The following is a 13,875-nucleotide window of genomic DNA, read 5'->3' as shown; positions in this document are numbered from 1 at the left end:
CCAGTTGAGATCCAATTGGGCCCATGAACAAAAACGGGTTTGACGCCCTTGATTTAGAGCTTGCAGGACACGAAGCACATAATCACATACTGCTGATCAAAAGTGCTTATGTGCAACATTCAGAGTCTGAGGTACCTTGCATCATAGTGAGCGTGCCAGACTGCCGCGGGTGGAGACTGTGTTTTGGCAGTCCCTGGTTGGCTTTCATTGAACTTGGTGGAGTGCCAGGAGTGAGGCCTACTTATAGGTTCATTCCTCCTGCAGAGAGGGCAAAAAACACAGACTAGGATTAGAGACCAAATCCTTATGGAAAACAGTATGTGCTTCCACATAATGAGCCACTACAACTGGAAGATGCTGCTAAAGCCACTAATGTGACCCAATAAGCAAAAACATTGCACATTTTGTGTAAGGTTGGATGTTTTTTAAATCACACTGGAGTCAGACTTCTGCTGCGATATGTTTTTTTCATTCTGCTGAAACACGAGAGCCAGGCCTGATTGTTCAGAGGTGAAACCACTCATTACACCTTTAATGGTCTTCACCCCGAGTTGAAATTTAAATAATAAAATGGTCGGGAGTGAGCACTATGATTAGTCACTAAAGTTTTACAAAGAGGGACAATCAGTTATGTGAATATGTGAAGCAAAAATCGCAGCTGTTGCAGAAATAAATCACTTTTGGGGAAAGAAAAATCATTCATAGGTGTCTACACTATCGTGAACCAACTAATTTCAGTCATTAAAGCTCTGCAAAAAGGCCTGAAGTACGCCCATCTCTGTCCTTGAAGGTTTGGGTCTGTACAGGCCCCAAACCACCTTCAGTAAAGGAGATATCCACATTAAAAAAAAAACAAAAACAAAAAAAAAACATGCAAGCTTTTCTTAAAATCTATTTTACACCCACTCCAAGTGTCACAATCTAAAGCTAAAACCTGGTTTCTGAAGTTTTCTTCAACAAATTATTAGGAAAAAAAGGAAACTTAAAAGTATCATTTCAACCTAAGCTATGTACTTTGAGTACCTATAACTCAGGAAATCTTAATTATATGAAGGCAAAGTTTAGTTTAATTAAATATACTAAAGTTAATTTACAAAAAAAAACAAACCCCAAACAAACTGTGTTTCTTTGGGAACTTTCTTTAGATCTGACTGATTTTATATAGAGTGAACACCCTTCCCTCCACTATGACTGACAAGGCATGAATGAAAAGCCACTCACTCTCCTCCAAGAGCAGCACCCTGGCTATTTGCTGGTTTTGCCCAAAACAATCAGCTCCCTGCTTGCTTTTTATTTTTTATTTTTAAAAACAACAACTATATAGCAGTTATATATCCTATAAAAGCCACTTTGCAGCCTTCGTTCCTCGAGTTGGGCTCAGTTAAATCCAGAGGTGATGGAACTTTGACCATCAGGACCCCTCAGCTGTGGAACGACCTGCCTGAAGAGGTAAGGCTCAGAGAATCAGTAACAACCTTTAAGCCTGTTCTTAAAATCACAGCTTTCTCATTTGTTATGCATGTCGTCGTCCTTCTCATTGAGTGTATTCATCATTTTCAGTTTTCTTCCTACACGTATCGGCTCGGTGTGATTTTTCTGTTTGAATCTACACCTTGAGTGAGCTGCTGCTTGTCTGTCAAACTATTACTTCCCTGATTAACCAGATATTTATATTTATAAGGAACCTATATATATAAGGAACCTACCCTTTTAGGTGCTGCTTTCTGAGATCCATGTCACAAATCAAACAAACATGAAAAACAACAAAGTTTCATTAATTGTATTATCAGTTACTAGCAGATAATGAACTGCATGCTGTATGAATGGGTTGAACATCATTCATCTAATGAACAACAACACAGAAAGGCATGCCGATGGGTGCAGATAGACTTTCTATGAGAGCAGTAATAAAAATCACTACATATATGATTTATGTGATTATGGGCACAGGGCAGACAAAAAGGAATGGAAGACAGGAGAGGAAGAAAAGAAAATGTTCACTATGGATTACAATGAAGCTGCAGGTTCGTACCTCATGGAACTTCGCAAAATCTTCGTAAGAAAGCTTCTCGCCACAAGCACGTCATTCTCTGAGGGCATTTTCTGAGCTACAATATCCACCATTTTCATATTCCTGGGCAGCAAGGGGAGGAACACATACACACATACTAAGAGCTCGACTGGCATACACAGGACAACCTCACACTTAGAGGGCAGTGTTTCACAAACTGAGCAGGACAAGTGATCCTGAACCTTCAAATGACCCCCAGCCCTACTTCACCTACAACTTTTATTTACATGTGTACAAACTGTAATGGACACATTGGTGTGGCATGGATATGGGAAATTTGTGTAGGGTCAAATATATTTATGCTTTTATCATTATAGGCTTTGATTTTTGTTGTAATTTTTCCCCTTCTAGTCACTGCATTTTTATGTTGTGCTGCAAAAGCTTACAGGCAGAAATGAATGCCATTAATGTGGATATATGAAACTTATAAAAAGACGGTTATCTTTTTGATTATATTGTTTTAATCGTCAGTGGAAGCCAAAAATCATAATAATATAAAAATATAATTATAATTAATGGGAGGTATTATTTATCACTGAGTATTCTCATAGGCAGGACAGCCGAGGAACGTGTATTACAGCTCTGGAGACACCTGCTGATATGTAGTGTTAGAGCCCCCTCTACTGGTCAAAAACTGATGACACTGTCACAGCATGAGCATGCTCAAAGTCTGGGCATGTGCATGAGGTCATATCTGGTCACGATGGAGAGAAAAGTACATTACAGAGCAAATGCAGTTTCACTGATCAGTCATTGGGCTCATTATGTGAGCGTAGCTGAGGTGAGCTCAGACTTTGCCATATGGTCTGTGAGGGAACAGCAGCCCAGCATGGGGTGGGGGCGCTTAAGAGGACAGACGATCTCTTACACAGTCAGATCAGCCTCTTCACCCCTCAATCCAAGCTGTCGTCTGCCTCCCAGACCGCCTCTCTGTCCCTACTGAGGTTAAACTGACACAGTTTGACAGGAACGAGGAAATGAGGAGAACCTTGTAGTTACACCTGCGGTTGTTAAAATAACTGAGTGTAATAACAATCTGGAAATTTGTGTCAAATGAGCCAAAACACTAAACTCAACCTATAACAAAACAGCTGAAATAGAGGAATCACGATAACTGTGACTTTATATGATATAGATGGTGTTACTAATGCTCAAGATTTTTAAGACCGATGCAGATATTTGGCATCGAAAAATATTACAGGCTGATTATCACTCGTTTATGTTTCATGTGTTCAGACACAAGAAACGTAACAGTCGTTGTTTGTAGTTGTTCGCTGACTTTTATCTAACCTCTACCCTGTTTTGGGAGGCAGGTCTAGCTAACAACTCGTTGACCCTAAGATGAGGGAAACTCAGGTTTTTGTTACAGAAAGATTTACCTTTAATTCTGAGTCAGTTACCATGGTAACAGAGTCTAAAGTAAAGCTGCAGTTTTGGCCCCATTTATAATGGTTTAATTCTTATTTAAAATAGCTCATCCTCCCACAACTACAATGGAATATTTAAAATATATACAAGCTTAGACATTTCTTACAGCATGTTTTCTTTTACTGACAAAACTTTAAATTCATTAAAGACTTGGAAAGCCAATCTGCATTTTTTCAGTTAAATGTGAAACTATTACTGAACTCTTCACTCCTAAAACATCTCTGGTATGGCTGTAAGAGAGCCATCATCAATCAGTGAAGGCTGATGTTGGATCAGATTGGAAATAGTTCTTATTTCAATCTCATGAAGCTTTTTTATCCTCACTGGATAATTACTGGAACAACAAAATGGTAATAACCTGTAGCAAAAATAACTTTTACCTAATAAAAAAAACCTGACGGGAGGGCAAATCCAACCCCGAGCTGCTGTTGCCATCTCAGCAGCTAATACCACAGGGCCGTCAGTAAACTGTGTCTGATGAGTTTCTCCAGATTTTATCTTCAGTTTCTGTCACCTACATTTTGTCCCTCTCAGGTTACAGCTGAATGATTAGATTTAGAAATTAAATGTTTCATCTAATGAAATTTCAAGTTGAGCAAAACCCCTCATATTATATTATGGTCAGCACTGATACGGTCTGCTGGAAGGCTCTGTTCTAGCAGGGCTCTATTTATGACAGCTTTCCCTACCTACTCTCACATGTGCTTAACTCATGGTGAAGATACAGTTGACTGTTACTTAATTGAGTTAATTAACTCAGAGTTTGTTAAACATGCTTCCTGGACACAGATCACATCATTTATCAGTCTTTATAATCGCTGATATTGATAGACCTGTAAATTCCTAATACTGACCCCGCAATGAATTGGCTGGGCTCTAATAAAACTAAACAACTGTGCAGCTGTGCTTTTTGTTTTCTCTCATTATTCTGCAATTTTTGCCAATTTGCTAAACAAAAATGTGTTTTTGGTTGAAACATATTTTTATAGGTGAGAATAACATCATTCAGTGCTCCTCAGCAATGCAGTTGTAGGCTACTAATAAAGTTTGAGTTGGTAAAAATATTCTCAAATATTACACGAGAAACCAAACAAAACATTTTGATGTTACTGGTACTGCCTGAACTCTGGGGACAACAAACTTTTTCTGTCATTTTTAAAGGACGCGTTTGCTGAATCAGGGACTCAGGACTTCTGGGTTAGAAAATCCATTATCCATCTATCAACTGATGGAGTTTAACACTTCATCGTGTTTTAATTCACTTATTCAATGTGTTGCACTTTGTCTACTTCCAGTATGGCTCTCTGGAAAATAATGTTCTGAACTCTGTGCTAGAAACCTTGGGGTCAATGGTTTCTGCCCCTTAAGTCACTTTGCTCTCAGCAGTGTGATGGCAAGTGATTCAAACAGCAACTTCCTTCAGACGGAGACATGAAAACAATTTTCATAACCTAAGCTTTTATTTTTGCACTCTGCACTCTTTTTATAGATTGAGATTTAAGGTTAAGCTCAATAAAGTGGGACGATTCCACAAAATTAATTGTGGATTAGAGTTAAGGCCTATTTAGAGGACAAAGAAAAGCCAACACGGGGGCTCGGTCTTCCTCATCTCCCATCAGTCCATGTTTCTGGGGCACTAGCTGCTAACCACACATGGCGCCTGCTATTGGTATGCAAATGAGGCTGGTTTTATTAGGCCTATCGTCAGGGCTACAGCTGGACCAGCACAGATATGCTTGGAAAGTGAATCAGATGGCATGAAAGGGGGGGGGGGGTAGATTTTTACTGACTGACCAGTTTAGATTCAGTTTCAAATGACAAGTACCAGCAAAAAAACCCCAAAAAGCTTAACAACTAATGGTCAGTTAATTAATAATACTTTATTCACAGATTTTTTTTGGGAGCTAAAATCCTTTCAGTCAAAGATTAATATGCATCTGGTTTTGAAATGTTAAGTCTTGCTGATCATGGCTTAACCTAAAATAATGGGTGACCTCTTACTGAGTGATAAGACGGAAGCAATCACAACAATAACAGAGTATTAGGGTCAGAAAAACAAGCACAGAGGCCCCAGATGTGTGACAGGACTAAAAAAGCCTCCAAACATTGAAATCAAAGGTTTGAATTTAAGAAGCGAATAAATCATTAAATAAAAGTTCATTAGCACTCACCAAAGATCTGCACGAAGGAATTCAGAAATGACACAAAGAAGGAAATCTGCTTTTTTAAAGATACTCCTATAATATCAGGCTGGAAATCAGTTTGAAGGACCAGCTGCGTCCATGTGCTGGTCAGGCACCACATTCCAATGCCACTTCAAAGACGCGCCGAAACAAAGAGGCACACAGGCCGCTGGGTATCATCCATACCGCCAAACTCACAGGCCAGGGATAGCTCACGTGCAATATTCAACACAGAATAGCCATTACTAAAACTAAGTCCTCCTGATAGATTTAGGCTGAGCAGAGAGGAGATTTCCTTCAGGATTACTTGGGTTTTTCCCCTGAGAGGGGGTGCAGGAGTGGGCAGAAATGGAGGAGGAGGGCTATTGTCACAGCCAGCCCGTACCTTGCCCCGTCTCATTGGCTCCAAAGGGCTAATATGCTAATGATGGGATGAAATGCCGGACTTTTCTCTTCCCTTCCCATCTCCCCTGTTGTGAGGCAGACATGCATTTATACCATTACTATGGCAACAGGTTGATCTCTAGGGTGTGAGGGCACCCAGTTTCCCGAAAGCCTCCATTATAGAGCATGGCTAAGGAAGGAACATCAGCAACAACAACAGACTTTGCATTAAATTGTGCTTCTTACTCTAAGTGTAGCCTTATAACTGGTGTCAAAGTAAATTAGAAAATTATTTCTGAAGATGAGCCTGGTATCAAAATGCAGAGAAAGCAAAAAAAAAAGGAAACCTTACGTTGTAATTTCTTTTGAAAAGTCACTGACAGGTTGATATTGCCCTTTAAAATTAAACCTTTCTGACATTAATTATCAGAAAACATCCAGGTTACCAGTGCATGTTCCTAATTAACGACATCACACAAGAGCAAAATATGGCCCAAGGGCTGAAAATGGCTTGCAAACCATCTTTATCTAACACTAACAACCTAAAAGGCAAATGAAACTATGTCAACCACCCAAAACATAAAGCAATAAGAGCCAGAACGTTTGCCTTTTTTCTGGGGAGGCATCTCCACCTGCAGCAGGCTCTGGTTAGAGTGACCCTCCAGCTCACAGAGGCTCTCCAGAACAGAACAAAAACTACCATCATGGTGGACTTCAAGTCTGTCTGACTATGGGGGTGGTGGACTATGGGGACCATCACTATCACAGGAAAGCAGAAAAACAGCAACTTAAGTTTCAAAGTAAGATAGGGGTCAATTTTTAAACCATCCGATTGTCTCAGACAGATAAAAAAATAAAACCCATGAAAAATCTTGGTGGAAAGTAATTCACTAATTTCGCTGTATTTGTAGTACCATGTGCTCATAAATAGAGGTTTTCTTTATTTGTTGATACAGATCTTTTCTGTGATGGTATCATAATTACAGTAAAGTAACATGGGTCACAGAAAATGAAGACATTTGTAGACACTCTTCACCACTGTGTGTCTCGGCTTTTTTTGCCATGTCAATCTTTGGCATTTTGCTTCTTGTATCTAAGTCAGTCTGGCCCTATGAGAAAAAAAGGTTGCCCACCTCTGCACTAGAATCTACTGATGCTGAGAAGTAGAGAAGTGGCAGATGTGTCATTTGTTCTATTAGGTTATTGCCCGCAGTGTATGAGCTAATGTCACACATCTTAAATAAATAGTTGGGAAATTAACAAAAATCCTATCCAATAACTGTGTTGGCTGTTTCCCCCCAAATTAATGGAAACTATAAGACATTTAAACTTATTTTCCTTCATTTCAATTTCACTTTCAATGACCTGTCATGCCACCTTCAAAAAAATCAATCAATTTCTTACAAGAATATTTAACTTTGTGCGATGGAGAGCAAGCACAAATTCCTGAGTGTTTTTTCCCCCTGACTAAAAATGTGCTCTGGCACCACTAGCAAGAGGTCTGGTGACAGGCAAGAAGATTAGTGAAGAAAGGTTGCACCCTAAAGCTGATAGGAAGGCAATAAAATTCACAGTCTTCTATTGTGAGGGAAGCAATCAAGCGTACAATCCATCTGAACAAGGTCTGCATTGTGAGGCTCAGCTGTGGGATTATGTTCTTCACAGGTTTAACAAACGCAGCTGATATCATTAACATTTGTTGCAATATCTACGATTAAAAACCTAAATGTAACAAGAAAGCACATGTTAGTGACCTGAAAAGATGGAGCATTAAAAACAACAACAACAAAAAGGTGAGGTTGCCAAACCTGCACTTTTCAGGTAAACTGTTGGGCTGTATTTGGTCTCTAAAAAGGCACTCACAAAGACCTTCTTCAGCAAATCCTACAATCAAACCAGTCATGTTTCGGGTGAGAGAGGTGAACCGTGAGCAGCACGTAATGACCAGCACATTCCTGGGCTGAGTGGCATACCAGCTGTCAAGTCACCGGCTGCTGCACTGACCAGAGACCAGAAACACCTGGAAACCTTTTTCATTTTCGGAGGCTGACAATCTAAACATCACGGCTGACCCTCCCCGTATTATGTCTCAAAACAACATCCATACATTACATTACAAGGCTGGTTTCACAAAGGTTGTCGGGTTCAATCAGATTATAGATAGATAGATAGATACCTTACCCCTCAGGGTTACTGACCTTAAGACCTGAAGTTACCACTGTAACAATCAGTGACATCTCCATTAACCAGCAGCTCGGGATGCATGATATCACTTTAATCTCTAGTAAGTGGTTTCAACTTGCTTCGTTTGTTTTCTTATTCCACATCCACTTGCTGCTTCAGTATATCTTAAAAACTACAGTGTCATGTTTAGGCACTAATAGCTAATGTGTAATTGTGTACGGACATGGTTTGTGTTGAATCATGCCCCTCTGGAACGAACAGGAACCCCACATGTTTACAAATTAATTGGAAATGACCGCTCAGTGTCACTTATCCCACGACCTGGCATGTCAGTGCAGTTTTGACAAACAGCACTAACTGACACTCTGTGGATGAGAACAGGCTGGATTCTGTGTTAGGCACGCCATTACCACAAACCCTTCTGAAACCTTACTCTGTAACCTGATGCAGCGGTGTCAGCCACTTGCATAGCCTTTGCTGTAGATTTACAGTACAAGCGTGATTTTAGGTGTGAGCTGACATGACTCAGCACCTCTCACTCAACATGTTCAGAGAGATGTTCTTTAAGGTAGAAGATAGAAGAACATCACTCAGATCACTCAGTTCAATTCAGTTTTATTCATACAATGCCAAATCACAGTCACCTGAATGTGACTGACCGACTCTGAGCAAGCACTTGGTGAAAGAAACACTCAGTGCATCATGGGAAACCCAGAAGCAAAGGAAACCCTATTCCAACGTAACTAAGGGAGGGTTTAGGGTCCCCTAATCCAGCCCTGACTATAATTTACTTGCTGGGAAACATTTATTACCCTTTTGGAAAGATAACATGTTGTCTTTATTGTCTTTGATTAATACTATGTCACTTCACCTCTCTCTGTCAAATCCACATGGTAGTTTTGACATTTTATTCACTGGAATACAGAAAGCTTTAATGAAAGATTTGTATTTTAGGAACAAGTCAGAGTTATACTTGGAGAATTGGAGTGCTCATAAAAATGATTAATCTTTAGTTGAATTTGTTTTTCATCTTGATATCTCCTGTACTATGAATTTTAATGCCATCCCAACAGCCATACTCCCAGGCATGCTAAGCAAGTAACTTCACTTTTCAAAGATACATTCGATTTTAAGACGCTAATTTCTTCATTTTACTCAAAAACTTTTTAAGGGCCTGCATGAACTCTGCTGCAGTACCTTCATGGTCCATCAAGAGGCTACGGATCACACTTCAGGAATCACTGATCTAAACTATCATTTCCTCACTTGAGACAAACAATTTTAAGAAATCTGCTTACAACAACAATTCAGCACACTGCATACCCAACATAGTGCATGGGCTTATTTAGAAAAACAAAGCCCAGCAAATGTAAGCTCTGCACCCCCCGCTGAATGCTTGCACTGATGCCAGTAAGCTTTTCCAGGTATAACTGGATTGTTCACTGAAACACTGCGCAGCCTTCATGTATCTGAATCAGACACAGACACGCATTCTGAGTATTGGAGACGTCTCTTTCAGTACAAAATAACGAGGCTGGTTTGTGACTGTGGTAGCGTTGTAATAATACTAAGAGCAGGAAACCAAATGCCACAACGCACTACAAGCCGCATGTACAGTTTAATGATTCACTCCACAGTTAGTGGCATGTACAGCAAATGCCTGAACGGAAGCCAGTCCAGACTGTAGGGGGCCTCGTAGGGAATGAAACCCTGACAGCTCCAAACTGCAGAAACAAACAAAATAAAGTGAACTGCACGGAGGAAAAAAAAAAAGTTTCTTCATCAAGAGCTTTACTCTAGAGACACAACCTTCAACAGCAACATTACAATACAACAACTTCTTAACAGTCCCTACTATATAGTCCTAAAGACCAAGAACATACATAAGCACTTCATTTGAGCTTATATTTTATACTTTATGCAACTATTTTATACTCAGTGTAAAACTGTACCACTGATAATGCTTTTGCACACCTTTTTATAGCACCACAATTTCAATATTACGTATCGTTCTGGTATCATGTCACTGTCTTGTTTTCAATTTAAACAATTTGCTATCTGAATGAAAAATAGGTTACCAAAGACAAGCAATTTCAATTTAGACTCCGACCAGTATTGTTAACTAAACCGGATGCAGAAAAATGACTGAAAAAGTAGAGTTCCTCAAGTGGCCATGTAAGGCTGGCAACAAGTGAGAGTTAGCGCCCATATTATATAAGAATGAAAAGATAGTAAAAAATAATAATACCCAAATAAAAGCCAAAATAACCATAAGTTACAAGGGAAATAAAATTAAAAACAAACTAAACTCAGTGGGCCATAAAAAAAGCACAAATTAATACTTAAGATCCGAAACTTTCATGCAGGACTTTGACTAAACTTGACTAATTTTGTATTTCAGACTCCACAAACAGCAACAATAACATGTTGGCGCTCATGCAAATGCAGTGTGTGGGAGAATTATAGTGTTTGACTGCATGCTGTAGTTAGTGCTGGCAAGTTTAAAACAAATTGTGGATGGAAGGTGCAATTTAGCTTTAGCTCAGCTCACACCCTTATTGTGTTTTTGAAGTAGACCAAAATGTGTTTTTCTGGAAAACCAGAGAGATTTCTGCACGCCGCACGCTGACGCTGAAGCACGTTTGTTTTGTCGAGGCGTGTGCAAATACGAGATGCTTTTCCCACACGTAACCACACCTTTGTGATTCTCGTGTGACTTGCGACGAGCCTCTCCCCTTTGACATTATGCTCACTATCTCAAATTAGTCACCGCATGCAAAAAACCTAAAAAAACAAAACAAAGAAACATGGCTCACTGCATCAAGCTCCTCCCTCCTGCTGTCTGTGCAGAGGCCACACCTGTAAACTGGAGCAGGTCCTGACAGCTTTCTGGTTCCTGTTCAACTATCCAATATTATCCCTAAAATAACAACAAAGGTGTTACACACACAGACACAGATCAGGGCTCCGTGTTAGTGATGAGGAAAGAGTCACTTTAACATTTTAAAACCTCAACACAAGTTTTCTACACAACAATCAGACTGCAGCTGGATGGAAAATAGACAAAATGGGGCTGAAATTGAAGCTTTGAGGCTCAGTAAATGTACCACTATCACTCTGTTGTGAGCTAAATCAGACACAGACTTGTTATTGTGGCCTTGGAAAATGACTGAGTGGAGATGCCATCTCAGACAGCCGGAACAAAGCAAATTCTTCACCACAGACGAGCAGAAAGAGTCCCGTGGGACTGGAAGTCTGTAAAGTGCAACATGAACAATAAGACCTGACCTTGTAAGGAAACGTCTGAAATGACAATACCCAGATCCTTTACTCATACATCCTGCTCCCCTGTCGCATAATAAATCCAAAATTCCCTCCTCTTTTTCACAAGGAATAATATATATGGCAGTCAGACATTATGTGACGTTTACAAGTCTAACCGCTCTCCAGATATTTATTACAGAAAAGATAAATTCATGCTGTTAGGTACAGTTAATTTTCCTTAAGCTAACAAAAGGTCAAACAGTCTCATACAGTCCTGCAATACCAGGGTATGATTGGAAATTTACAGGGAGTTGCACTGCATAACAAAACTCCATGTTAGCTAATGAGAAATACAAGTTTTTTTAAATTTTAAGTCCGAAAACTTCCTCACACCAAGAAGGTCTTGGATTTGAATCCACCATCTGACTGGGGCGTTTCTACTTCGCCCATATCAGTATCGATATCCAGCATGATTTTTTTGATGAGTTTTTTAAGTGTTCCTTTAATTCTTGTGAGTAGTGTATGAATTCACTTTTCTGCTATCTGATCAAGTCAGAAAGATCTACATTCCTGCTGCCATTTCAGTGCAACTTTCTCTATGTTAAGCCCCAGATAACATACATTAAAGGTGGTGCCTGTATCCTCACTTCCAGCTCCCTGTTTTTGTACTTGGTGCAGCCCCTCAGTTTAACATCAATCTAAAAAAGCAATTTTAGCTTCCCTTCAAGACCAAACTTCTTTTTAATTGGTGGGGCTTCTGATATGACCTTATTAGGCCGAGTCCTCTCTCTGACATTTTACGGAGCCATGAGTACTAAAAATAAATAAATACTAAAATAAAAAAGAAGAAAAAAAAAGAATAAATAAATAAATAACAATAACTTTGATCCTCACATGCTTTTTGGAGTAGTTTGATCAAATCTGATGTAAATTAATTACATTTTTATTCATACAGAAGTTATCAGAGAGTAGCTATTTTTATCAGCTCCACTATAAAAAGTAGCTCTAATTGGTAATGATCTTTCGGCATCTTAAATCAGTCACATGGTTATGTTCATGCAGGTGATCCATCTCTCAGGATGTTTTAGTTATTCTTCCACTCTAAAGAAAAACTGAGGTTGAAAATGAAATTTTGGTTTCGGAGGCTACATGCAGACACTGAACTATCCTATGTGAAATTATTATACCATCGCTGAACCTAACTACTTTTTTTTTAACCTTAAAAACAGATCACATCATGAGAGTCTACACATAAGTCTTTCTTCTTAAAAAAAGGGGAAAGGTTTAAATGCATTCTGAATATCTTCAAATGTCTTTTCCCTAAAGGAAAGGTAGTTTCAGAGGTGGCTGTTTATAGAGGGTATTAGGAAAACTGGGGTGTAGGTAGATAATGACCTGCATTGACACGCCCTGTTTATTAGAGCTGGCAAAAATAATGTTTATGAAACTCACACTTACAGTAATGAGCTGATTAAGTAAGTGTGGTTTACAGGCCTTTTTTTTTTTTTTTTGAAGCGTAAAGTGAACGCATGCACAAGTTTACGTGTTCTTACATATTTCTGCTTGGTCATGAAATGAACACAGCTTGCTATAAACAGTAAAACCTGCTAGTTTCCAGACTCAACAATAAACACGTCCATTGAGAACAGACCACAATAAGCAAGTCACACAGCCTCGTCCTTGTGGAGAGATAAATGGTGAGTGAACCTCCTTGTACGGTAGGATTTGTTCAGGGGTTACGTTATGATATGATACAACACAGAAAGAAATGCAGGCTGCAAAGAGGACACAATGAGAGTTCTGTTTGACACAGAACAAACCCGTCTGTAAGCAGGACTGACAAATGAGTCATCACTTATACCAGATATGAAAAGTAAACCATAAGTCACAACAAGTGGCTTTTAACCAGCACACTGATGTAATTACAGTGATTGTAGTCTGTTATTATAGCCGTATTGGTTTTTATTTTCCATTCAGTTTTAATTCTATATTCGTTTCAGTCAGTTTTGAGAGTGGATTTATTTCAATGTTGTTTTTATTTGTTTCAGTGCTAATTTTAGTTTTTGAGGCATCTGCCACGCTGCAAATGGGAACAGTCAATTTGTTCATCCCACATCATATTGCAGCTGACAGTTGGTCACGAGAGGACAGTCCCAGGTCCAGTTGCCTAAGAGACCCTTTTATGCCTGCATTTCCTAGGATGCTGTTGACTGGGATATGACAGCATGTTACCATGCTGTCATATCCCAGTCAACAGCATCCTTTACTCTCACTGGTAGTCACTTCTCATTGGTAATAAGTAGCTCAGAACAGTTCAGTAAAGCCAAGCCTCCTGAGGCTGGTGGTTCAGATTCAACCAAA

General features: G+C 39.4%; 1 protein-coding gene across 2 annotated transcripts in view; it reads right to left on the bottom strand.

The window, feature by feature from the left end:
- Nucleotides 1–13,875, bottom strand: part of shroom2a (shroom family member 2a) — a 46,976-nt gene that overhangs the window by 15,056 nt on the left and 18,045 nt on the right. For both annotated transcript variants that reach the window (XM_005732369.1, XM_005732368.1), the window contains exon 4: nucleotides 136–258. In XM_005732369.1, coding sequence (XP_005732426.1) covers nucleotides 136–258 — 123 coding nt within the window. The remainder of the gene's footprint in view (nucleotides 1–135; nucleotides 259–13,875) is intronic.

Source organism: Pundamilia nyererei, unplaced genomic scaffold (assembly GCF_000239375.1).
Source record: "Pundamilia nyererei isolate P.nyererei 1_Seehausen unplaced genomic scaffold, PunNye1.0 scaffold00046, whole genome shotgun sequence".
NCBI lineage: Eukaryota > Metazoa > Chordata > Actinopteri > Cichliformes > Cichlidae > Pundamilia > Pundamilia nyererei.
Note: the sequence above shows the minus strand (reverse complement) of the source record. Positions and strands in the feature narration are given on the sequence as shown.